Source organism: Callorhinchus milii, unplaced genomic scaffold (assembly GCF_018977255.1).
Source record: "Callorhinchus milii isolate IMCB2004 unplaced genomic scaffold, IMCB_Cmil_1.0 Scaffold14, whole genome shotgun sequence".
NCBI classification, from domain to species: domain Eukaryota; kingdom Metazoa; phylum Chordata; class Chondrichthyes; order Chimaeriformes; family Callorhinchidae; genus Callorhinchus; species Callorhinchus milii.
The window spans coordinates 10,264,633-10,291,754 of NW_024704755.1; the positions used below are offsets into that span (position 1 = coordinate 10,264,633).

A 27,122-nucleotide genomic window follows, 5' to 3' on the forward strand; every position below is an offset into this window, starting at 1 on the left:
ATCGGGTTGTGATTTGCAACAGGGGACCCCAATTTGCACTTACCTGGGGTGGGGTGGTGAACTGTAACTTAGGGCAAGTATTTGCAAAGCTTTGCTTACTTGTGTATAATGTTGTATTATAATTATATTTTCAGGAATGTAATCAGCTCTATAACAAAAGCCAATGTACCATGCAAGAACTCTTAACTTATTCTTTCAAGTTTTTTTTTGTAATTGGATGAAGTAAAATTCAAATCATATTGCAATCAGTGGGCATCGGTTGATGGTACCAATTCCAGCCAGGTGGGGTGCCTTGAAATCAAACTGATGCACGTTAGCACTGGTTTGATGCAAAACTCACTTCAAATAGAGCTAAACGTGGAGATAAATAGAGAATTGAATACCTCTCACAATGTGAACTGGTACATAAACATCTATGCCCAAAAACATTTGCAGTAAAGTAATATGATTGCAGCACACAAGACAACAACAACATGAATTTACATAATGCCATTCACGCGAGGTAGCGTCTCGGAGCGCTTGACACACTGCCAAAGTTGGTAATTTTTCTGACTAGTAGAAATATGTCCCCTCCCACTCCTGTCTTTTGGATTATAATCCAATCAAATATACATACCACACAGCTCACATCAATAATTATTTTTAAATGGTACTGTACAAAATTCAATAATAGGGTTATCTCGGTTTCCTGAACCAGCTCTTAAAAACCTTTCCAGCATTTAACAATCAAATAATGATCCATCAGCTGCCTCTCTGCATATCCAGATATATTTATTCTTGTAACTTGTTCCTAATGTCTTTGTTTTCTGATTTCCTAATCCCTCCTCTTTCTGATAAATAAGCTTCTCCAGCCCAACTCTTCATGTTCTGATTAAGGATTAACCACAAAGCATTAAGCAACATTCATAGCATTTTCCTTTTTTTGTTTCTTTGGTTAATTAATGTCAAATGATATTTATTTCTACCCATCTGTTTTTTCTTCTCCTCCACCAATCTGTTTTTCCCATTCCCCCTTCCCCCTCCTCTCCTGAAGGTGCTTACTCTCCGATGCAGAACTATTGCATTGGTGGGGAGCGCTATTTACCATTGACCCAAGTAGTCATTTTTCATGTGCGAATCTTGACAATGAATCTCAATAGATTATTCAACTGGGCCAGGGGTCATCACAGTTGACCCCAATCCTGACCTCACCAGACTTCCACACATGCTCACCGCCTGCACAGTCAATGGATGAGTTTTCAGAAGCAAGAAAGCTGGCTGATTTCCTCTTCTGCAACCCAGCAATGCTGAAGGCAAGTGTAGTACCATAACCAAATGTGGTGCCTTGGCTAAGATCAGCTAAGGCCAGGATTCAAACCTGCAACTTCTGTTCTATGGTGCCTTTACCAAGTCATCAGATATATCCATATATACTTATTTCATTTTCGTTTTATGATTTNAAAAAATCACAAAATATTCATTTATTTGAGAAAAGCTAATGCATTCCATTCCTAGTTTATCATAAACTGATTTGCTGTTATGTAATCATCACAATTACCATACTACATGTTGTTTAATTGTCCAGATTACCGTTTGTCCTTATGTGCAGTTGCGAAAAATGTATTTAGGTTGTGCACACAAATAAAAACAATGGCGTATTAAAGCTTTTTAGACTTTTGAATGTTGTTGCTAACAGAATAAAAGTATTACATGTGATCTTCCCGTAGTCCAGGATTACGTTCCAAGCCTAACTTCCTTATTGGAGACACTAGGAACAACCTCTGCACAATAGTACACTATTCTTATAAATCAATTTATAAATACAATACATAATTCCAAACCATGAAGTATTTGTGAAATGAAACATTTAATTTGTTCGGTTGTCTTCCTTTTGCATGTCTTTGAATAGGTTACAAAACTGAAATTAAATTTAGGAGAAGTAAAGATTTGGAATTTTTTTTGCTTTAAATTGAGGGAAAATCTGGACAATTAAACAGCATGTAAAACTGTAATTGTAAGTATTAAATAAAAGTAAATCAGTTTCAGACAAAGTTGAATTAGGAATGGAATGCATTAGCTTTTCTTAAATAAATGCATATTTTATGATTTTTTTTAATCTAGTGGTGTTTACAATAAATGCCCTTTTCACTAGATCATTACAAAATCATTAATGCACTGTTCATGACTTCAGTTTGAAAATGTGGTGATCAGACCAAAAGTTTAGGCTCCTTTCAAGTACTGCCAACAAAATTCAAATATCTGTTTTATGTCTTTCTAAGACCAGCACACAGCTTTAATCAATGTATTATACATCAAATTGATAATCTTAACTTCTGATTATTCAAATGTATTAAATATTCATAGATAACAGTCCAAATTTTTACATTTTCTTGACTTTCTTCTCCATTAATTATTATGCCTGGAAGCTTTTCAGAGGAGAAGCAGCCATCAGCTTGACTGAACTTGACAAGCCGGCATGGCCCAATTACACTGCTGCTCCAAAGAGCTTTGATGTAGTGGAAACGAAAAGAGATAGGGGCAAATTGTACAGCACATTATGTTAATGACTTGATTTAATACAAGCACTAAACTTTATGTAGACTGTTAAGGAAGATGCTAACACTAATTACGCCACTTTGGTGAGGAAAGGAGGGGACAAGCATTTCATTCTGACAAAGTGCAGCTCATAAATGTTGTAAATGAAATGAAATGAAGTAATCCGTGTTTAATTATACATCACAGGCAGGGAAAGCAGACAGAATCTGTAGCCAAGCATCTAAGAAACCTGTTGGATTTCTTTTTTGATCAAAACATCTAAGAAATAGCTCCAAACAGTGTGATGTGCTGGTGGTATAATACCATAATCGGTGTGCCACTTTAATTACAACACTAAACATGAAAACACTCGTGCATTTAAAATACAGCCTTGTATGCATCACAAATTACTGTGTAATTGACGATCTGCTGAGTTACTGTGTAATTAGAAGATCCGTTGAGTTCTACACCTTAAGCACTCCTGGAAATGTATATTTTTCATTATCTTGCAGTCAACAGCAGAACATGGATTTTAATCCTATAATTACACTCGCTATCTGACAGCATTTCTTCTTGTGCATCTCCCCACCCGCAGGAATTTAAAAACCAAACTGCTGAAGGTGGCTGTATTTTTAGTGCTCATCTCAGCTCTACAAAGTAATCATTTGTGCAGAGAATTCCAAATTCAAAGTAAATAAGAATTATTCGTCTTTAAAATACACACTATGAATAAGTGATCTCCTATTTCGTTATGGGCAAACTGAGACTTTAATATTGTAGACAAGCGTCTGTTTCCTTATTCAAACAACATGTAATGCAGGTATATTAACACACCATATATTTTTACTTTGCTGTGGAATAAGTAATCCCTTATTTGAGAACGTCATAAATTTGAACATTTTAGTGCAGTAACATGTAATTAAATATCCTATAGATTCCTCTGGTTAAAAAGGCATCTGTGCCACAGTTTGAAATTGGTGGTTGCATTTTTATACCCCTCTGGAGACAAAGTAGTAGACTGGTAGCCAATCAACCGTGGGCAATTGCTTAATGTAGCTGGTCATATAATGAGATGTTAGATGTGCTTTACTTAAGGACCGGTTGGGGATTGAAAGCCAATCAGGAATGGTTACCGACTAATGTAGCTGGTCATATTACTCAATGTTAGTAATGCAAGACCATGTAGGTGGATAGGGACAGAGCATCAATGAAATAGCATGGTTCAAATGACCTTCTGCACTTACTCTTGATAAATGAATCAATCAGCTGTTTTCAATAAAGACAGCAAGCTTAGGAACTGAGATATGTTCTGTAACTGATAGCTCAATAAGCCATTAATGTACACAGAGAGTACTAAAGGTCATTTTGTTCAAGACCTTCCCAATGATACTTCTCCAATTCAGCTATGAAATGCAGCACTTCCCGCAGTAAAATGGCCTTTTTAGCTTTCAGCTAGTAGAGACCATCATTAACTGTCAAATACAGGGCTGTGGAGAAACTTACACATAATCAACTCAACTTTCAGGGTAGGAAATCTAGTAGGAACTTACTCAACTTACAAAATAAAAAAGCTTTTAAGCTTCTAATCCCCATTTTCTTTGTAAAATATAAACACTAACTACGTTATACTTTATAAATTGAGTCTGCGTATTTTCAGAGTGAATCAAGGTTACTCTGTATTGAATCATGTTACTTCTGACCAGTTGTGACGCAAAAGACTTCAAATAAAGAAAACTGCACAGTGTTGTTTTATAAAAAAGGTTGTGTTAATGCTAATTAGGAATTTACAGGTCTGGCTGTCAATTACTGTCAGTTATTGTAATCTAAACTTTTCATCTGGTATTCAGATTCATCGATGAATGGAAATTGCACTCAACAAATGTAAGTGCATGGTTTGTTTAGGGACTCATTTCTCATTTACAGTGGAAAATGCATAATGGGCCATTATCAGCTATTGAGTTGGAGAGCGTTACATTTATTAAAAAAATGAATATCAGTGTTAACCAGTTTTCACACTACATATCATTATAATCAGCTTCTGCAATCATGAATGTACGATACATAACAGCTTAGTTCCAGATAAATAAAGTGAAAGTAAATTTAGAGGGCTATACTTCTTCCTGCAGAGCTAATTCCAAAACATATCATTATGCACACAGCACACTTTAACTAAACAGAATGATGTGCAACTGGAAATATGTTTTTTTTTCCAAAGCAATCTTGGAAACACTTACAGTGGTTTGTTTCAAAGGGAATGGTTGGTTCAGTCATATGATACAATCAAATGAATATCAAATAATCGGTTCATTTATCAGATCCTCATCATCATATAACCTTGGATCAAAATTGTTCCTAAATGCTTTTCTACTGTCCCCAGGATCCAATTTTCAACTGTTAAAAGGAATTGACTAACCTGCTTTATATCCTTTGATGGCCAGCCTGGGACAATAGAGTCATCGCTGTCAGTTATTGATTCATCAATATCAGTTGCCTGTGCATCATTCCCATCTGCGAAAGAAACAGTGCTGAAAACAATTAGAGTTATGATCTTTTCCTAGATTTATAGTAGGAACAGATGGCCGCACAATATTGTGGTTAGAAAAATATGATTAGGTAACCAGTCAAATAACTTCGTAAAAAGTTATGTCTAACATAAATGGATGTTATTTTACGATTATATTTACTGAAGTAAAATGATTGCTTGCATGGCAGGCAAATTCCTCATAATAAATTCTTCAAACCATTTTAAGACATACAGGTTAGAATCTCAAAAGTCTGATGCACAGATGCACAGAAATGCAATGATAACTACATACAATACACATAGCAAAACACAATTGTGGTTGTCTTAAGTTACCATTTGAGAGCAGTGAAGCTAGGCCATGCAGCAGTCAATTAACTGCATTATTTTCAAAAAGCAATATAATACAACCAGAATGTGAGAGAAAAGGTGATGATGCAAATAATGCGTTACTAAAGTCAAGAAGCCTGAAAAGAATCAACTTATTAGCTTCCTTTATGGCTCCGTGGATGAATACACAGCTGGTGTGCTAGTCACAAAACCGAGAAACCTCACTGGCTCAATCCCTAACCTGTCCTGTTAATCCCTTTGTTGTACATCATTCTATATACGTGCTATACTGCATCGCATAAACATAAGACACACTTGTGGAATCCTGTGAATAATAGTTTATTGAATGACGCAGCTAACCTTGATCAGATTCTTTTACATCTATTGTTTCACTTTCTTCTGAGATAGCTCCACTTTGTCCTGATGGAAAAGCAACCTGTCCATCAGACAACTCTGAAAGCTCTCCTTCTTCCTGAACCTTCTCAAAATTTGGCTCCGCTCCATCTTCCAAGGCTGTGCCTTTGCCATCCTGATTTTTAAAATGATATACATGATATAATAATAGACAGCACATTGCATGTATAACCACGTATTATTGCATGACTCCTTTATTATTTCCAAATAAATTAAGTATGCAAAAACAGAAATTTAAAAGCGTTTCGCAAAGTGAAATATAATTAATTGTTCTGTTATTCATTTGCATGCTTAATTTCAAAAGAAGCAGTAATCTAAAACTCAAATGAACAATATTTTTTCTATCAAAACCATTACATTTTCAGGACTATCAACTCATTACAGCTCTCCATTCCTATAAAAGGTAGCAACAGGAATAGGCACTGATCAAAAACCTGAGACACATGGTAGATCCATACTATCCATAATCTGGATGTCAAGTTCACTATTTACTGTGATGACGGGGAAGGAAACATACCTGGATTGCTGGTTCAGCTGTTTGTGGAGTAACTTCAACCTCTTCTCGTTTCTGAGCCACAATACTGGGAGTTCGCTTCAGCTACAAATAGAACACAAAATCTTAAAAATTGGTGGAATGTCAACAGTGAACATATAATTACACGCAATTGTTTTTTGAATGCTCATCATAAAAGGAGTTTATAGGCTGGGGGAAAATAGGCCACGAACCTCAGCTGCCCAACCTGAGTATAATTAATTCAACACATACTAACAATCACACCTGGATTTTCACACTGGGATTACACCAAGTCCGTTCACATCCTAACCCATGATTACAGTACCAACGACACAAGACTCAAGCCAATCTATTGTCGTGAATGACTTGCATCACCCAACCTGAATGTGGAAGTTGCGCAATCGAGAAATGCATAAGTTTAATACCACTGACATTATCCAACATGTAGCTGTGAATTAAGGTGAGTTGATGCACATGCGAGACATCAAATGGTTTGGATAGTATTGCTAGTCCTCCATGCAGATTGCGTACAAGTGTATATACCTCGCTCACTGGTTCAACTGTTCCTGCAGCACTTTTAGTCTCCTCTAACTTCCTGTCACTGGGAGTTCGCTTTATCTACAAATTATTTCACAAAAAAATTAAAAACTGGTGCACTGTCCATGATAAACTACAACAACAACTGGCATTTATAAAGCATCCTTCACATATGCTAACTTTTCATAAATCTTTAATGAGAGTCAGATACCAAAAAAAGGAGGGGGAATGCTGAGGTGACCATAGTCAAAGAGGTAAGTTTTATGGTGGGAATTGAAGATAGTGAGAGAGGAGGCAAAACAGAGGGGAGAACAGGGCAAAAGCGGAGTTCTGAGAAGTTAGTTCAACATATACAGATGATCACACCGGGACCTTTGGTAAAAATAATTAGAGCACTTGCTTTGCAAGCGAGAGACCTGAGTTCAATTCCAGGCAGGGCGAAACCTTGGGCAAGTTTCCTTACTCCACACACCTAATAATAATCCCTCCAAAACCAAAAACAATAATAAAATTGGTCATTTTCAATCTACGACTGTTTGTGGGACACTGCTGTGCGCAATTGGCTGCCGCGTTCACCCACAAATATACAGTCAATTTACTTTACAGTATATTCTGTGAAGCGCTTTGGGACGTCTAGAAGACATGAAAAGCGCTATATCAAATGCAAGGATTATTATTATTATTATATGTTGGGAACTGGGTGGCTCAGGTTTATAGTAGAAAGATCATTCACATCCCAGCTCGTCAGTGTATCAGCAGAGACACAAGCTCCAAATCAATTTCTTCGAGGGGATGACATTTAGGTGGAGGTTGAGGAGTCGAGAAAAATGTCTAGGTTTGTCTTTATTTTGCTAACATTTCTAGTTATTTTTGTCTGGATGCAGGATGTGTTGTATCTACCACTGAGCTATGTATCAGCAAGTGGTACATGCTAAAGCTTTTCTGATTTGGTTATTATCAATAGTCTTCCCTGCTTCTTCCACGCAAGTGTGTATACCTGGCTCACTGGTTCATCTACTCCAGTTGCACTTTTGGTCTCGTCTAGCTTCCTACCACTGGGCGTTCGCTTTATCTACAAATAAAAATAGAAATGGTACACCTCCAAGCTTGAACCTCATGAGTCCCAAGATAATTTGTTCTAGTGGATGATATCCAACACCCTATGTGTATGTGGGGGTTGAGAAGCCTATAACAATATATAGGTTTGTCTTAAATCTGCTAACATTACTATGTGACTGCGCAGCATTCCAAATAAAAAAAGGAAAATGGATGAAACCTGAATGTGCTTAAGTACCATTTTCACCTACTGTGCTTGATTGGCCTTTCCATGCCTTTTGCTGAATAATAAGTAGGATTTCTTTGGCTAGATGTGGGATGTGTTTTATTCTAACGTGCAGCTTTGTGTGGAAGTGTGATCAGCCATTAATCAAAGAGTTGGTGTACATGCTGCACCTTAGTTCGTTTGGATATTATCGCTAGTCTTCCCTACATATTGTATGCAAGTGTATATACCTGGCTGACTGCTTCAACTGTTCCTGTAGCACTTTTAATCTCCTGTAGCTTCCTGACACTAGGAGTTTGCTTTACCTACAAATTATGAAACATTCTTATTAAAAACATTCTTATTAAAAAAATGGCAGAGCCATTGCTGAACACCATTTAATCACCATACATTATCCAGCACAACTGTTTTTTTGAATACTCATCTTATAGGCTAGAGGGAAACAGGCCATTAACCACAGCTATTTCATCATGGAACAGTTGGTAACACATACCAAATATCACACCTGGGCTTTTGCTGATATGTGTGAGTCAAATCAAAGAAGCAATACGAGAAGAATCTACTTTAAAAGGAGATACATGCTTAAGCCACAATTTCACCTTGAATGCCTGCTTGACCTTTACATGCTAAAGAAAAATCAGGGGTTTTGTTTTAGTCGTGGGACGATTTATATCTAACGTCAAGCTGTGTGGAAGCAGGTCGAAATGTGATCAGGCACTGATTAATGAGTTGATGGAAATTATCACTAGTCTTCCCTGCTTATTGTATGGAAGTGTATATACCTGGCTTATTGGTTCATTTGTTCCTGCAGCACTTTTTGCCTCCTCTAGCTTCCTGCCACTGGGAGTTCGCTTTACCTACAAGTTAGTTAATGGAAAGAAATTGGTCCACAGCCAATTTTGAACACCATATAATTACACACACAACTTCATGTAGGATAATATCTTAGAACACTACAGGGTGAACAGTAGGAGCCTGAGCAGGGAAAGAGGGATAGGGGAGTGGTGACTCTAGGCACAGTTGAAAAGGTAGGTTTCAAGGTGGGTTTTGAAGATTGATGGAAAGGAGGGGAAATGGAGGGGAGTATTCATTTTAAAAGGGGATTATAGATTAAACAGGATTTTTTTTTTACGCAGAACTTGTTAAATCTAACATGGAACTGTAAATCAAGGTATTAGGGTGATCAGGTAATGATCAAGGAGTTGTTGCACATCCTAGATCTTAGCTGCTATTGAAGCTAGTCTTCCCTGATAATTGTGTGCAAGTATATATAACTGGCTTACTGGTACAGCTGATTCTGCATCACTTATAGTCTCCTCTTGCTTCCTGAAACTGGGAGTTCTCTTAACCTATGAATTATTCAGTGACAATTAAAAATTGTTGCATAGCTGGCCAAAGCCGAACACAATATATTTTGAGATAGGAATTAAAGACAACTAGAGAGAAGACAAGACAGAGGGGGAATACACAGCTTGAAAGAGAATTATAAACTAAAGGGAAAACAGGTTACGAAGGACAGTTGCCTCATCTGAGAACACTTTATTCAAAGAACACACCTGGGACTTTCCTGATCTCTGGAAAGTGGCTGAAGATTATATCCAAAAGTCCATTCGCAGCCTAACCCATCAGTGTATCACCAGAGTTCTACATCCCAAGTCAAACTATTTTAGTGAATGACATATATGACATGTCTACCTGTATGTGGAGGCTGAGGAGTCCAGAAAAATGCAAAGGTTTGTCTTAATTCTGCTGAAATGCCTTTTGCTCTGTATCAGCCTTGCTTTTTCTTCAACAAAATGCATGGAAAGATCAACCAGGCTGAAATTGGTGCTTAAGCACATATAGATACCACTCATCCAACTTATTCGATTTGGAATACAGTGCAGATACACAGCACGAAATGTCAGAATGTTTACATGCATTCTGCTGAAGACAAGCAGCTATATCTAACATGGAGATGCGAATCAGCAGATGGTACTTGGATGATAAGGCACTGGTTACAGAGTTGATACACATGTTAGACCTTATCTGGATTGGATATCAACACTACTCCTTCCTATTTATGTGTTTATAAGTGTATGTACCTGGCTCACTGGTTCAACTGTTCCTGCAGCGCTTTCAGTTTCCCCTAACTTCCTGTCACTGGGAGATTGCTTTACCTATAAATTATTTAACAAAAAAAATTAAACATTGGTGCAGAGCCAACGCTAAATACCATATTACAGCCAACGTTGAATACCATATAATTACATGCAGAACTGTTTTCTTAAGTAACAATAGCGACTTGCATTTATATAGTGCCCTTGATGAACGATGTCTCTGAATCCCTTAAATTAACAAGGTTGAACAACAGGCAGGGGAGAGAAGGGGGAAGCGACTATAAGCATGGTTGAAGTAGTAGATTTTAAGACAGGACACAAATTCAGCTAAAAAAACGCAACAAAGGGGAGTACACAGTTTAACAGGGGATTATTTTCTAGAGGGAAAATGGGTCACTAACCTCAGTTGCCTCATTTTAGAACAGTTAGTTCAACACATACCACAGAGAAGACACCTGGGACTTTCCTGATCTGTGTGGCACAGAATTTACACCAGAAAGTCCATTCACATCTTAACCCATGATTGCACCAGAAACATGAGTCCCATTTAATTTCTTCCAATTGATAACATTCAACACTCTACCTCTATGTGGAAGTTGAGGAGTCTTGAAAAACGCATTGGTTGTCTTAATCCTGTTAATATTTATTGTGCTGTATCTGGTCTGCATGCCAAATCAAACAAACAGGTTGAGTGGAATCTATATATGCTTTGGCATGTTTGGTTGAGCTTTCCATGCATTTTTGGAAGAAAAAAACAATTTTATTGTCTGGACATGGAGCTATAATTCAGTGGGCGGAAGGGTAATCAGGCACTGTTCAAAGATTTGATGCACATGCTAGACCTTAAATGGTTTAGATATAACCACTAGTTTTTCATGCAGAATGTATGCAAGTGTATACCTGGCTGACTGCTTCATCTGTTCCTGCAGCACTTTTAGTCTCCTGTAGCTTCCTGCCACTAGGAGTTCGCTTTACCTACAAATTATGAAACAATTTTATTGAAAAAAAATGGAGCAGTTCCATTGTGGAACAATTAATTACATACATAACTGTTTTCTTGAGTACTCATCTTACAGACTAGAGGGAAACAGGCCATTAACCACAGCTATGTCATTATGGAACAGTTGGTTCAACACATACAAAATATCACACCTGTGACTTTGCTGATATGTGTGCGTCAGGATTATACCAGAAAATCCATTTACATCCTAACCCATCATTACAGCACCAGAGACATGGGACCAAAGACAATTTCTTCCAGTGGGTGACAAACAAGGAGGTATGTGGAGGTAGAGGAGTCTACACCAATTCATAGGTTTGTCTTAATTCTGCTAACATTTCTTGGCATGTATCGGCACTGCATTTCAAATCAAAGAAGCAATACGAGAAGGATTTACTTTAAAAGGAAATATGTGCTAAAGCATCAACTTCACCTTGAATGCCCGGTTGACCTTTACATACATTTTGCAGAAGAAAAATCAGGGTTTGGTTGTCGTGGGACGATTTATATCTAATTTTAAACTGTGAGGAAGCAGATGGAAGTGTGATCAGCCACTGATTAATGAGTTGATGCATTTGCTAGACCTTATCTGGTTTGGAAATTATCACTAGTCTTTCCTGCTTATTATATGAAAGTGTATATACCTGGCTTACTGGTTCATTTGTTCCTACAGCACTTTTTGTTTCCTCTGGCTTTCTATCACTGAGAGTTCGCTTTGCCTACAAATTAGTTAACGGAAAACAAGCAGTTTTATCTAACATGGAGATGCAAGTCAGTAGATGGTCGTTGGATGATGAGGCACTGGTCACAGAGATGATGAACATGCTAGAACTTATCTGGATTGGATATCAACACAACTGTTTCCTGTTTATTGTGTTTATAAGTGTATGTACCTGGCTCACTGGTTCAGCTGTTCCTGGAGCACTTTTAGTTTCCCCTAACTTCCTGTCACTGGGAGATTGTTTTACCTATAAATTATTTAACAAAAAAAATTAAACATTGGTGCAGAGCTAACGCTAAATACCATATTACAGCCAACGTTGAACACCATATAATTACATGCAGAACTGTTTTCTTAAGTAACAATACATCTTGCATTTTTTTGGTACTCTTGATGTACGATGTCTCGGAATCCCTTAAATTAAAAGGGTTGGATATAGACCAGGGGAAAGACGAAGGGGAGTCCACAGTTTAACCGAGGATTATCATCTAGAGGGAAAATGGGTCACTAACCTCAGCTGCCTCATTTTCGAACAGTTAATTCAACACAAACCACTGAGACTTCACCTGTTTTAATGTCTGGACATGGAGCTATGAATCAGTGGGCGGAAGGATAATCAGGCACCAATCAAACATTTGATGCACATGTTAGACTTTCAATGGTTTGGATATTATCACTAGTCTTCCCTGCAGTATGTATGCAAGTATATAGAGCTGGCTCATTGGTTCAATTGTTCCTGTATCACATTTCATCTCTATCGTCCTGCCACTGGGAGTTTGTTTTACCTACAAATTATTTAACAAAAGAAATTAAAAACTGGTTCAGAGCTAACACTAAATACCATATGATTACGTACACAAGGACCCATGTTAAACAAGGATTATAGGCTAGAGGAAAAACAGGCCACTCACCAAGCTACATCATCATGGAACAGTTAGTTCAACACATACCAAAGATATACACACCTGGGACTTTCCTGATCTGTGTGGATTATACCAAAATATCCATTCACATCCTAACCTATCACTACCTGTTCATAGCATCAGCGACATAAATTCCAAGTCAGCAACAACAACAAATTACACTTATACAGTGCTTTCACCTTGAAAGGATGTCCCAAGGTGCTGAAATCAATCTAATGTAGTGAATGTCTTGCAACACCCTAGTGAGAGTTCTAGAAAAGATTTCGTAACATTTCTTGCTATGTATCTGCACTTCATTCCAAATCAAAGAAGCCATATGAGTAGAATCTATATGTGCTTAAGCACCAATTTCACATTGTCTTCCTGAAGAAAAAGCAGCATTTTTTTGCATGGACAGGGGTCATATTATATTTAAAATAGAGTTGTCAATCAGCTAGTTTGATAATTAACGTTAATGTTGCCTGCTCATTGCGTACTACTGTATCTACCTGGTTCACTGGTTCGTCTGTTCCTGTACCACTTTTACTCTCCTCTAGCTTCCTCCCACTGGGAGTTCGCTTAACCTACAAATAATTTTATGAAAAAAATAAAAATTTGTTTCATCTATGATAATATCTCAAAGCACCTTACAACAATTTTACAAAAAAAATTGGTCCAGAGCTAAGCTGTGTGTCATATAGTTACATACACGGCTGTTTTTTCTTGATTAGAAAAACAATTTGGATTTCTAATGTGTATACCTGGTTCCCTGCTTCAGCTTCTCCTGCAGCACTTCTAATCTCCTCTAATGTCCTGTCACTGACACTAGAAGTTCGCTTTACCTATAAATTATTTAATGAAAAATAAAGAAAAGGTGCAACAACTTGTTTTAATATAGCATCCTTCACCTTGGATCACATTACAGTGGGTGGGTTGGGGGAGGGGAAGGAGAGGGGGAATGTGGAGGTGATCTTATGACCAGTTCATGAGGTAGATTTTAAGGTGGACCATGGACAGAAAATTGGCTGCTAACTTGAAGGCTTAGTTGAGGAAGAGCAGGATGAGGCTCATGTGGAGCATAAACACCGGCATAGAGCAGTTGGGCCGAATGGCCTATTTCTGTGCTGTACATTTTAATGTATTTAGCTGAAGGCATCCCAGTTAAGAATGGTTAGTTCAACCATATTAAAGATCAAACCTGGGACCATTTGATGTGTATAGATCAATATGCACAACAAACTCTACATCCGTAACCCATCGCCACAGCACTGGAGACAGAGCGACTGAAGTCTCAAGTCATTTACATCCATTGGATGACAAGCACCATTCTATCTGTACATGGAGTGTTGAGAAACCTACCCATAAGTTTGCCTTAAGTTACGAGACTATTTCTTGCTATGTACCTGGTTAATTTTCTCAGGTTTGGCTGGAATATTTTTCACCTCATCTAACTTTTTTTCAGAAGAGGATTTCTGCAAAACTAATTAACAGAACAAGAAAGAAAAACTAGGTGTGATTAACATGGGATCAAGCAAATGTGGGCTTTAGTTAGAGCTTGTCTTGAATTTCAAAGGGAGAGATCAATGGAAGGTGAGTACTAATTAGAACTGTGTCTCCATATTACAACAAATAAAATATCAAAATGTTACATTACATAATCTTTCCACACACCCATGCCATTTGTGTTGTAAACGTATAAGTAGATTGAACTATTTAATATAAAAAGTGAATGATAAAATTTCATTATTTTAATTAGTGGCCTTATCATGATTACTCAACTGCAGAAAATTATTGGTTGATGTACGACTGATAGCTGCATCAGTATGTTCTACAAAGAGGCTTTATGTGGAGTTCTGTAGCTCAGTGGTTAGAGCACTCGCCTCACAAGTGAGGGACCTGGGTTCTATTCCCTGCAGAGCGAAATGTTGGGCAAGTTTCTTTACTTCACACGCCTCTGTTTACCTAGCAGTAAGTAGGAACTCAGTTGTTAGTCGATTGGAAGATCGCTTTTCCAGGGATAATAATCCCTCAAGAAAAAAATAAATACATTTGGTCACTCAATCCATGATTGTTTGTGGGACCCTGATTTGCACATTTGGCTGCCATGATTCGCCAACAAAATATACCGTCAATTCACTTTACAGTATATTCTGTGAAGCGCTTTGAGACGTCTAGAAGACATGAGAAGCACTATATCAAATGCAAGAATTATTATTATTATTTATCTAGAAACGCACAGCACCAACAACCCTTTCTATAAATTAGGTGGAACGACTTAGCTACATGAAATAACTAATGCAAAAGTATGGGCAACATATATTTCTTTGCATCTCTGGCACACCTATATTTGAATGTTTTGATGATTTGGCTATGGGCCAATGTTATTAAAAGAAACAATGTGAGTGGAATTTAATTTAAATAGAGATATTTGCATGAGCACAAATTTGGCCTAGTGTGTCACATAGACATCTTCAAGCATTTTCAGAAGCGTGAAAAGACTTTGTCTCAATGGGGATTTGCTGCTTTTAACATGCAGCAGTCAATCAGCAAGTGGTTAAGTTAAGCAGGCACTGATTTAAGTCGAGTCAAATCGTCAAGCCTATTTTCTTCACTGTTGATGTGTGGAAGAGGGAAGTACCTGGGGTATTGTTTCATCTTTTTCTGAACTGTTAACCTCTTCTCGCTGTTTGGCAACAACACTGGGAGATCGCTTTACCTAAAAAATATTAATGGTGGAAAAAACATTTGGCATGGTGCTGTAATTGGATACTATAACTATATTTGTAACTGTTTTCTTCAGTATTCATTTTAAAAGGGAAGGAAAGACAAAGTGTAACAGGCCACAAAATCAGAAATAGGGCCATGAAACAAAGCTGCTTCCGAGAGAACAGTTAATTCAATACATACCAAAGATCAAATCTGAAATCTTCCTGATCTTTATGTCTCTGTATCCCACCACCATTAAAGTCCAAACCCTACCCTTCATTGTAGCACCAGACACCAGTCAATTTCATGCAATGGATGACATGCAACATCCTATCTGTATGTGGAGGAGGAAGAATCTCGACAAAAGCATACGTTCAACTCAGTTAAGCTAATGCTTCTTGCTATATACCTGGCTATTTTCTTCAGGTTTTGCTGAAATATTTTCCACCTCTTCTAATTTCGTTTCAACCACAGTATCATCTGTTCCTGGCTCAATTTTAGCTTCCTCTTGCTTCTTCCTAACTAAACTGCAACCTTGTTTTACCTATAAATTATTTAACCAAACAAAACATAAAAAACTGGCATCAAACCAATATTGAATAACATACAACTGTTTTCTGGAGTATTTATCTTAAAATAGGAGGAAAAGTTAAAGAGAAAGCAGGCTTCTAATCCCTGGTGCCCCAACTGAAAATAATTATTGTAGTCCAACACATACCAAAGATTGGGATCTTCCTGATCTGTGTGGCTCAATATCAAACCACAAAGTCCATTCCTATTCTAACCCAGCACTGCAGCATTAGAGATGCAAGTCCAAAGTCAATTTCATCTTCTGGATATATGTAACACCCTATTTGTACGTGGAGTTTGATGGATCTAGGCAAAAGCCTAAGTTTGTCAGCTGAGAACGGTTAGTTCAACACTTACTAAAGGTCAACCCTGGGAACTTAACTTACATGACTCACCATCATAAAATCACTATCTGTACTTGGAGGTTGAGGTTACATTACACTAATACTTCTTGCTATGTACCTGGCTAATTTGTTCAGGTTTTGCTGGAATACTTTCAACCTCTTCTAACTTCTTTTCAACAACAGTAGAAGATCTGGATATCTGCACATTATTTAACAGAACAAAAACAAAAAAAGCTAGATATGAAACCAGGACAATTAACATGTTGTCGAGCACACATGGACTTTAGTCAGTAGTTGGGTTAAATTGCTGAGTTTCACTGCAAGGTAGTTGACAGTGTTTTTTGTGCTGAATGTGTCTTCGTATTATAGCAATGGGGCACAATTTGAGACCTGTCATATTATGTTCCTTGGGAAATTACCACATTTGTTATATTCCGAATTATCAATAGCAGATTACAGAGCAGGTCCATTGGGAAAATGCCAAGATAGGCTGGGAGTAATAATCACTTAAAAATAATAATAATCATTTAGTCACTCAATCCAGAAAGTTTGTAGGACACTGATATGCACAATTGGCTGCCGCGTTTCGCCCACAAAATATACAGTCGATTCACTTTACAATATATTCTGTGAAGCACTTTGAGACATCTCAAAGATGAGATAAGGCCCTATATCAAATGTAAGGATTATTATTAAACACTCCAGGAGGCTACACTGATTGACAGGTGAGTTATTTTAGATATTTTTGCTGTGTTTAATAATGCAGTCCTCATGATAGTTATAGTCACTCAAGAAGCATGTTAGGAAACATCGCAAATTTCACACCAATATTTTCTCCCGTTCTGTCCATATCATTTATTTTGTGTTCCGAATGGTTGCATAGAATTTGTAAGTTATACGGTTTGATACAAATAAAACAGTTGTGCATATTTATCATGGTTACTAAAACACAGAAGATTATTGTCAGTGATATGCTTACTGTTGCAGAAGGATCTGCAAAAGACACTCTTCTTTCTTGTTTTCCAGAATCAATGTATAATTTTCTGGGTTTGGGAGTCGGTGGCATCTAAAATAACAAAGGACACACATTTAAGAATATTAATAAATTTTCTTTGTTCAGTAATCTCTCTTTCCCAAATTGCTTTCCCTTCTACTTCTTTTGGGTCATGCACCTCTGAACTTAAGGGCAGAATGGGCAGCTTGCTATCAGCTGTTGCTGAGGACAGTGTTGGCTGATTGCTAAAGGGGAATATAAGGGCATTTGAAAGGGTCATGGTTTGAACTTTTTAATTGTGGCCTTGATAAAACATATTGTGGTTTTCATCATCTGAAATGAAGGCATACCTTACATTAAGCATGGTCAAATTATGGTCTTTTCTACAACATGGGACACACTGTATGGAGACAAAGAGGTAGAAATTATGCCAGATTTTAATTCTTTTGCCCGTATATTTGCACTTAATAATGTCAAGAACAAAAAAGAATCATCTCACAAATATGTCAAATATACTAGTCATCTGACAAACTAATGAAATGAAATAACTGATATTGTATAGCTTTTTCACAGGCTTGTTCATTCGGAGTGTGCAAATGGAATCATTTGTACCAGTGAAATTGAAGAAAGTTAATTGCCTTGCCTTAACTACGGTCCCTGACGAAGGTTTAGATAATGGTGATGCCTTCAGTTCTTCTTCTATTGGCAACTTTTCTGGTTCTTGCTTTGGTACCACTTCAGCTTGTTCCACTGTCATTGTGGATCCACTTGGTGGAAAGTATGAATTCTGCCATTTAAGCACAACATTGACTGTGCCATTGGCCTGCCCTTCAGAATTTCTAAGTTCAAATGTACCTGCAAATAAATCAATGAATGAAACCACTTCATCAGTATTAAATGACTGGAAAGGACAAGAAAGCTGCACATTTTTTTTACATCAAATTCAACAAGACTGCATCTTCTGTTGGCTCTGTTATTACTATTGGATATTTCTGAGGTTAGCTGCAGTAACAAATTACAGACAGGCCCAGTGATCCAACAATGTGTTACTGATTGACAGAGTACAGATTTCCATCCAAGATCAACTGTACAATCAGTTACTGATATCAACCAAGTCAGCATTCTCCAAAAAAAAGGAGCTATCAATTATTACCTGTGATGTACTTGTCATGAGCGAGTGAAATAAGGGGAACATTGGCCTTGCCCAGGTAAAAGGTGTTATCAGGCTCTTCATCATCAAATACATAAATGTGTAATGATTCTGACTTAAGATATTTGTCAAGATCTGCATTCATTGGTACAGGAAAGCTGAAGTGATCGTCAAACTGTGGCTCGTTAGTGTTCGGGATTATCGACGTATCATGGTCTGCAAAATCAAAAAACTTGTAGACAACGTAAGGACTTGGCTGGCCATTCCTCCTTTCAGTTTGTAGGTTGGAGCAGAATTTTATAGTGATATAAAGTTCGTTCAGATTACCATCTGCTAGTGGTGAAGTGTTTATCTGCGAAATGGTGGGTACCTATAGATTAATTGAGAAAACACATTATGATTAAAGGCTATTATTAATTAGCTCAAGGGGGAAATACATGCTAAGTCATAAAAAAAAATCTTCTTTAGCTTCTATCATTCTTACATTTATCTAATACAGAAAGAGGAGGCATGAGAAACAGGATTAAAATGATTAAGACAATGCATTTGCAGCAATAAGTTACTTCTAAATTACTTTACATTTTGTAGGCAGAGGCCAATGAGATGAAAGATTGGGAAATTTCTTAAGTATAAATATTTAGAAAAGATTAAATGATCTATCTTAAGTATAGACCTCGGTATTGCTCAATCTCTGTGCGGAGACAGGAACTTTTTTATACTGTACTAAAAATTGGAGAATCAGCAGAATATTGTACTACGTACAGGTCAAGAATGCTGGATATTTTTAACATCATCTTAATCAGAAAGTATGTTTCATAAAGAAAGCTAGAAGGCAATAAACACAACTAAAAACTAAACTAAAACACTTCATTACAAGGAATTTACCTCCGGTGTTTTATCATCTGCTTTCAGATTAGAAACAATATACCCAAGGGCCTTTGTTCGTTCTTTGTAAAGTCTAATGGCTTGATCCATTGGCACTCGTAGCCTAATCCAGTATTCCAATGTACCATAATCTTTAACATCTCCTCTGATACCTGCATTCAAAATCATGATTGCATTTAAAGAAAGATTTATATTCAGAGAGCATTATTTCTATGATAATACTAATTGCTTTGTCTTGTGTGGATATCTCTTTAAAAATCAATGAATTACTTATACAGTAAAACTTACAGAAGTCAGGACCATAACATTTAATGATTTAAAGCGATAGTTTGCAAGCAAACTACAATATAAAATCCGATTTTATCAATAATCTACACTACGCCTCCGTAATTCATTGCAGCCGTTCACTGCAGTAATTTGTCACGGCAGTCAGTACATGTGCATGTGTTGACAGGTCAAGACTATGTTTCCCCGATCAATGAGTCTTGACCTGTCAATGCATGCACACTTACCAGTAAGCATTGGAATCGCAGGAAAGGAAGTTTTTCTGCGCATGCAATGATGGATCAAGACTCTGTTTCCTGCGATTCAATGCGGCCGGCCAGAAGAGGTTGATATCTTCAGTCCAATCTTTCAATCATTAATCCAATTGTATAGTCAAGAATGGTCAAAATTCAGATCACTGCAATGCTATCCATCATAATATTCATGTTGGTAAGTAGACTTGTGTTTGAGAACTGCATACAAAAGTACAAGTAAAGAAAGTTACTGGATGTTGCTGCTGATTGAGTGTACCACTATGTATCTTTCACATCTATTAAAACTATTATAATTCCAATAAAACAGCTTAACCACAACACTGTCAAAAAATATTTGTGTCTTTGGCACAATGATTTCAGATCATTCAGGCCAGAGTGAGCAGGAAGCTTTTACACCTGGATTTTATTTTTGGCAGTTGTCATCTGATTTCAATTTGTGTCAAAGATACTTTTTCTATTATCAGAGTAAATTGTTTTGCAGTTCTATAAATCAATGGCTTGAGGGGATTCTAATCGCATTTGATAGCCTTGATAATCAAAAGATTTGTTTGGAAATTAAAGAGCCTAAACAAATGTCCTTCATAATCGATTAGTCAAAGGTTAGTTTTGACCACTCTGAAACAAAAAAGGGTCAATCGTCCAACTACTAGACTATGGAAAGCCATGTATCCTTGGTGAGTGCTTTAAAAATTTCCTGCATGGGCATTTGCAGTCTATCTTCCTAATGCATCAGACTTTGTATTCAGACTTAAGATCTTAAAAATGAAAATGCTGTCAGGTGAGAGAAACAGAAATCTGCTTCTCTTGTGTGTGTGTTTCCTCTGAAGGGCAAACAATTAAACATTTGCCAAGTTTCTTTATATTACAAAAACCTGGTCCTGCTCAAAGAGAAAATCCAAAAGCCTGAATTATGCCTTAACAACAACTACAACAACATTACATTTATAGAGCGCCTTTCACGTCGGGAGGACGTCCCAAAGCGCTGAAAAGTCAGGTGTCAGGGCCCGAGCATGGGGGAGGGGTGCTGTAGGGGTGAGGGAAGGCAGAGAGGTGGGAGGGCGACCAAAGACACGATCGAAGAGAAGGGAGGCAAGGGAGAAAGCAAGGTGAAGGGACCGTGGGATGGAGTTCCAGAGTGTGGGGGCAGAGAGACTGAAATCCCAGGTGACCAAAGTTTTTCAGAGTAATGTAGCACTCCAAACACTGGTACTGGCTTTTGAATTTGTGCCTTTAAATGAAGCCCGGAACTAAATCTTGGCAACTTAAAGTTCCTCTTCAGCTAAAACTATGCTGGGGAAGGTTAATGCTATCCTTTATTTGGAAAAAGTAGCATTGGAAATTAGGTAGCTAGGCTTGATAATTTGTTATATGCATTTGAAAACCAAACTAAAGGTATGACTGACAGCCCCTGAGTTTGTTTTCGTCCCTCCCTCCCTCCCTCCCTGTCTGTCTGTAATTTAAAGAGTCAGAAGAGGCTTGTCTTAGCTTGGACGTCCCCTCATCACTATTTGAAGTTCCACAGCAGGAAATGTGAAAGGGGACTGAAAGATTCCCCAAGGAACCCAATAAGTCTTGTATGAGAAAATGTTAGCAAACTGGAAAGCTTTGCGCATTGCTTCAAAAGAGACGCCAATGAGAATTATCAATGTGGAATTATATTAAATTTTGTGCCTCTTCGGCTGAAAAGCAATCCAATCTGTAACTAAGCAATGAAAATTGACAAAAGTTATATTTATAATAAAGTAAGCTTTACATACATTATGTAAAATTATACTAGCCCCTCCAAAAAGCACAAAATGCATTTAAAGCAAAATCCAAAGTAAATTTTGCTTTACGACAGGACATTGGTTCCTGCAATAAATAGCTCTGAATACTTTTTGCAGGTTTACGCCGGACTCGATACTATAAATACAGAAATAGCTGATGTCTCACACTTCAGCAATCGGTTATCGAATTTAGGAACTGAATTTACAAGTAGAATAAAAATACAAACAATAAAGGAAAAAAAAACACTTGCCAAAATGATCAAATCTTTCCACTGGGACTTACAACTGGACAATACTGAATTATAAGTCTTAATGTATCTATGCTGAGATGTGAGCAGATCTGAAACACAATTTGACCTCCATTTTAATATGGAATAAGATACTGAACTCCTATTTGGGCAAGTAGGCAAGAACAGAACTCTTAATGTTATATACAGACAAAGTCAGAGTGAGGTAAAAAAAACTTAATTTTAAAAAGGATGAAATTTCATCCGTAGATGGAGCCATTTAAAAAAGTTACTGTAAAGACAGAGTTAATCTTGAGTTTTTTTTCAAAAAATGTCTCCACTGCATTACTGTCACAAAGATTGCTTCCATCTGCTGTGTCAGAATGCTAATCATGTTTTTCTGTATACCTTTTATATTAAATCCATAATGCTCATTAGGTTTATTCCGAAAGCAAACATCTACTAATAAACAAGCTCATTTGTGGAACTTGGAACAACCACACAGAATCTAGATCCACAAGTGCCAAAACTATAAAATAATAAAAAAACTACAACTGTTTATTATTTCCCAGTGGTTTAAATAACGGTACAGACAGAAAGAAAGAACAAAAAACCACATGGTCCATCTCTGTTTCTCTTTGGCAGTGCATTAACTTTCCTTTTACAATCTGAGTTCCATTTAGCTGATTTGAAACATACTAATCTCCTCCTATAATATATTCTGGCATTTCACACAAAAGAAAAAATAATTTTGTTCAGATTTTACAATGGTTGTGTTCTTTATTAAGAAAAATAAGTCACTCTATTGTACATAAAACTAGTGCCAACAAGCCTCTGCTACACCAACTATGGATTATTAGCCAAAAGAATCACATTTGACTAAAACCAATATTTATTTCCAACTTTATACTAAGCCTAGGGTTATATATATGATTTATTTATACATTTCCCACACTAAACACAACTGAACTAACTGATCAACTACAAACAATAACTCCATTTTGTAACAGTCCTTTGTATGCCAAAATATCCAACAGAACCTAACTTATTATGTATGGTTCCCACTAAAAAAACATACACTATAATATTGTCATATTCCCATGATATTGCAAGATTGCAGTTGTGCAAACTGAACACTTGGAAGAATTAGAAGTGCTTTTTTTGAAGAATCCCAGTGTTTTAATTAAAGCATATTTTTAACATTTGGTTAAAATAATTCTTCTAGGTTATTGGCATTACAATTAGTGACTGGAAATGGATAGATCGTGAGCGTGACCAAAATTGTTCCATGTGGCCTTTCTTTGAATGTCAGAGTTGAAAACCTTCACATACTGTTTTTCAAATGCTATCAAAAATATGCAATTAATGAAGATTACAAATGTCACAGGAAATTAATATTCACGTTTTAACTATCTTTGCATTTGATATAGCGCTTTATCGAGCCTTCAATACATCGCAAAGAGCTTTACAGAATATACTGTAAGGTAAATTGACTGTATTTTGTGGACCAAAGTTTGTTTGAATACCACACCCTGATGATACATCCTAAAAATACGTAACCTGAAACCAGAATGCAATGCTCTTAACAATGCTGTAAATGTGATGGAATAGCAGAAAAGGGGATATTGCGTAAATTTGTATCTCCACTCCTCTCTGTAAAGGAGTGATCTAGGAACAAAAAGCTGAGATTTATGCAAACAATAACAGCGCAACTGAAATGTTTGTTGCAAGAGGGGGAATTACTGAATTTAGGAAATCATTTCCTTTCAAATTACTGTAAGGATACAGATAGTGATCAGAATGGAATGCGTCTTGAAAACATTCATATTAACATACCTCATGAAAGAAATGCATAGAGAATTGGAACTTTTACAATTACATGCTGAAGGATTATAATCAACAAATAAGTTAATATATGCCATTTGAGATGTTAAGTGGAGCAATTTACTCACCAACCAAATTTGTTGTGCCAAATATTCTGCCATTCTTTTCAAGGATCTCATGCATTCGTAACTGACATACTGCAATGGTTTCATAGTCTGTGCCGAATGTGAATTGCAACTCTAGTTTTACTGTGTTTTTCTGCAAATATTGTAGAAAGAAGTCATCTACTCGGACAATATACTGAGATGTGAAGTCATACACTGGCTGCAGCCCATGCACTACAGGGGTTGACTGTAATTCATAGTCGTAAAATGCAAAGGTGCAAAAGGTGGCAGGTTCTTGTTCACTGAAAGCCTGCAGAGCTTCGGGGGAGAAGATCAATGTGTTGATATGGATCTCAAATAAGTTTTCTCCACGCTCTAAGTGGATAGTTTCATCAAATTCATCAACCTTATCGTCAGCTGTGATTTCTGGTTTGAATTTGAACTGTTTGGTCCCGTAGGCTATGTCTTTGAGTTGGGCTGAAATAGATGAAAACAGATGCAATTTTTCCATATTTTTCATTAAAGCAATAGAGGATAAGATTTTCTCTATGTGGCAAACAGATGGTCTAGGATATAAACACCATTGTTATCAATTTTTTTTACGAAGTTTTTTCAGCAGAGAAGATTGAAAATAGCTCTATAAATTCTTAGAATATTGGTTTTATGCAGGGATTACAATTTGACATTTATTCTGGGATAAATCAGATGAAACTCTGCATACCATAGGCCTTTTTAACACACAGTAGAGACAACTTAATTAAAACTTTCAACAGGAAATGACTGGTTGATGGTCTGCTAATGATATTGCTTTTATAGCACTTTGGGAGCATAGTTAACCCTTTGTAAACCTTGAGCGATATAGCCCTCCAATATGAAGCAATTTAAAAAATGATTTCATGAGCAAAAGTAGATGTAGTTTTGGATTTCTATGGGAGTAAGTGACCAAAACTATGCAGTATGTGTCCATTTAATAAATTGCTGTAAAGTAAGCAGCATTACTGTAGCATCCAGTCATTTATGTGATAACATTTTGTCCTTGTGATACTTTTTAACACTGACTTCCTAAAGGCAGAAAATCAATCTAGGGGAAATCAAGAATCAAACCCGGGGCCCATTCTGGGCACATTTTACAGAGAATCAATCTTAAATTTCACTTCTGGAGCCAACTATATTTTTACACTGAAAGTTGTCTTTTTATAAAAAAGTTTACTCATACCTTCCAATTTTCTGATTCGATCAGCCCTAATGTCGAGCAGTTGTGCGTATTGATCCAGTTTCATCTCATATTCCCGTTTGTTATCTTCCATCTTTCGTGTCACAGTGTCAACCTCACTCTGAAGTTAAAAACCATATGCCAACAATTAAGATAGAATATTGCAAACCTGTGATAACGTATGTACAGGTACACCTGTCAAGTTAATATTTTTGTAAAAAATCATATACTAACACAAACGAGGTTACAAAATGTCACAATTGACTTATCTCTTCAAAACAGTAACATTTTCTTTGTGAATATTCATTTCTTTGCTATTTTTATGGCTTGCCATTTACTGGCACGGAACTCTGCTCGCTGTTAAAAAAAAGCATTTACAGTGTTGCAGATTTCAGTCCAACTACACTCACTTACTGGTTGTAAATGGCTTTGAACTTTTCCTACTACAAATTATATCACTAGTACAAATGATAAGGTCCAGTTTTTAACTGGTATCAGCTGACTTACTGAGGTGTCCATGAAGCGTGAGAAACTGGATAAGTAGAATTAATTGGCAGAATGAATAACTGAAGCTATGTTCAGAACATTCACTGGGAGAAGCTTGTCCTATTAAGAGTTAGACAAGTTTATTTCCAGATCTGTGGTCATTTTTAAATGTGCTACTTTAAATCTTACATCAGTGAGTGAATGTTAGTGAGCAGCTGTACAGATGTGAACATGTTTACATTTTCAGGAAACAAAATTACAATGGAAAGGGGAAAGCTTTGAATCATAAAAGATGAACCAATACGAATATTTAAAGAAAACACGAACCATTTGTATAGGAAGGACGACCCCGTCACCATGTGGCTTTGGGTCTGTTACCTCAGACCCTTATATTAAAATGAAGCATGAAAAGAAATGGGTTCTCAAGGCATCGATAACCTTATTTCCTGCAAATGTATTTCACTGTATCAAATGCAAGGATTATTATTAATGTTATTGTGGTTCCTGTAACTGTTGTACTTTTAAAGCTATTCCTTTACACATAACTAATTTTGTCTACTTCTTAATTTCAGAATGAATGAAAAGAAAGGACAGCCCTTTAGTTCAAATAGATAAAGCAGACTTGAGGAGGTGAATTGTTCCTTGAGTTGGACCACAATGATCTTTTCTGCTCCTGTAAACAGGAGTAGGCCATTCAGCCCCTCGAGCCTGTTCTGCCATTCTATAAGATCATGACTCATCTGTACCTCAAAACCAATAGCCTGCCCTTGTCCCACATTCTTGATACCTTGACCTAACAAATATCTATTCACCTCAGTTTTGAAAATGTGAATTCCTTCGTTCCAATTGTACCAGCTGCTTCATCAATCTGAATGGCTCTTATTCAGTGACAATGCAGGCTTTCCTATTTACTTCCCACTAATGTTAGAAGTTTTGGATCACTGAGTTTCAATATTGCTATTACCATCCTCTGTAAGAGCCCTTTCAAATCACAAAATTAGGTATTTTCATAGCAATGGCAGATTTACCATTTACCAAGATATTTAATATAGGGAATCACTAATGGGATTTTGTAATAAGTCCTAAAATAAATTTACATTTTATCGTGCTTTAAATGGTTTTCTTGATTTTATAAGCTTCAGGATCAAGCGGACTGGGAAGGTAAAAGGGATACAGTAGCCTGCCTTGTATTTAATAACTAAGTCAGTGTAATTTTTTTTCCCCAAAAAGCACTCCTAAGAGTCTGTCTCATTGCAGAATAACTGTCATGCAATTAAATTACTGTCTTCTCAACTACATGTATTTACTGTGCATTCTTACCTACAAAATATACAGTCAACTCACTTTACAGTATATCTTGTGAAGCGCTTCGAGAAGTCTCAAAGACATGGTAAGGCACAATATCAAATGCAAGGATTATTATTTCATAGCAATTATATTTATCATCTTCAAAATGCAGAAGCATTTATTTTATTTTGAA

General features: G+C 36.7%; 1 protein-coding gene across 18 annotated transcripts in view; it reads right to left on the minus strand.

The window, feature by feature from the left end:
• rpgrip1l (RPGRIP1 like) overlaps positions 1 to 27,122 on the minus strand; it is a 74,205-nt gene that overhangs the window by 12,420 nt on the left and 34,663 nt on the right. For 2 of the 18 annotated variants that reach the window (XM_007889462.2, XM_042340451.1), the window contains 21 exons: positions 25,160 to 25,277; positions 23,968 to 24,420; positions 19,484 to 19,635; positions 18,602 to 18,968; positions 18,092 to 18,303; positions 17,434 to 17,520; positions 16,573 to 16,653; positions 15,950 to 16,084; positions 15,473 to 15,550; positions 13,344 to 13,418; positions 12,105 to 12,179; positions 11,112 to 11,186; positions 10,197 to 10,271; positions 9,396 to 9,461; positions 8,895 to 8,969; positions 8,343 to 8,417; positions 7,828 to 7,902; positions 6,837 to 6,911; positions 6,297 to 6,377; positions 5,726 to 5,894; positions 4,928 to 5,022 (listed from right to left, as the gene is read on the minus strand). In XM_007889462.2, the coding sequence (XP_007887653.1) occupies positions 4,928 to 5,022; positions 5,726 to 5,894; positions 6,297 to 6,377; positions 6,837 to 6,911; positions 7,828 to 7,902; positions 8,343 to 8,417; positions 8,895 to 8,969; positions 9,396 to 9,461; positions 10,197 to 10,271; positions 11,112 to 11,186; positions 12,105 to 12,179; positions 13,344 to 13,418; positions 15,473 to 15,550; positions 15,950 to 16,084; positions 16,573 to 16,653; positions 17,434 to 17,520; positions 18,092 to 18,303; positions 18,602 to 18,968; positions 19,484 to 19,635; positions 23,968 to 24,420; positions 25,160 to 25,277 (2,694 nt within the window). The remainder of the gene's footprint in view (positions 1 to 4,927; positions 5,023 to 5,725; positions 5,895 to 6,296; positions 6,378 to 6,836; positions 6,912 to 7,827; positions 7,903 to 8,342; positions 8,418 to 8,894; positions 8,970 to 9,395; positions 9,462 to 10,196; positions 10,272 to 11,111; positions 11,187 to 12,104; positions 12,180 to 13,343; positions 13,419 to 15,472; positions 15,551 to 15,949; positions 16,085 to 16,572; positions 16,654 to 17,433; positions 17,521 to 18,091; positions 18,304 to 18,601; positions 18,969 to 19,483; positions 19,636 to 23,967; positions 24,421 to 25,159; positions 25,278 to 27,122) is intronic. The other 16 variants (XM_042340443.1, XM_042340444.1, XM_007889469.2 and 13 more) reach the window with 16 other exon arrangements.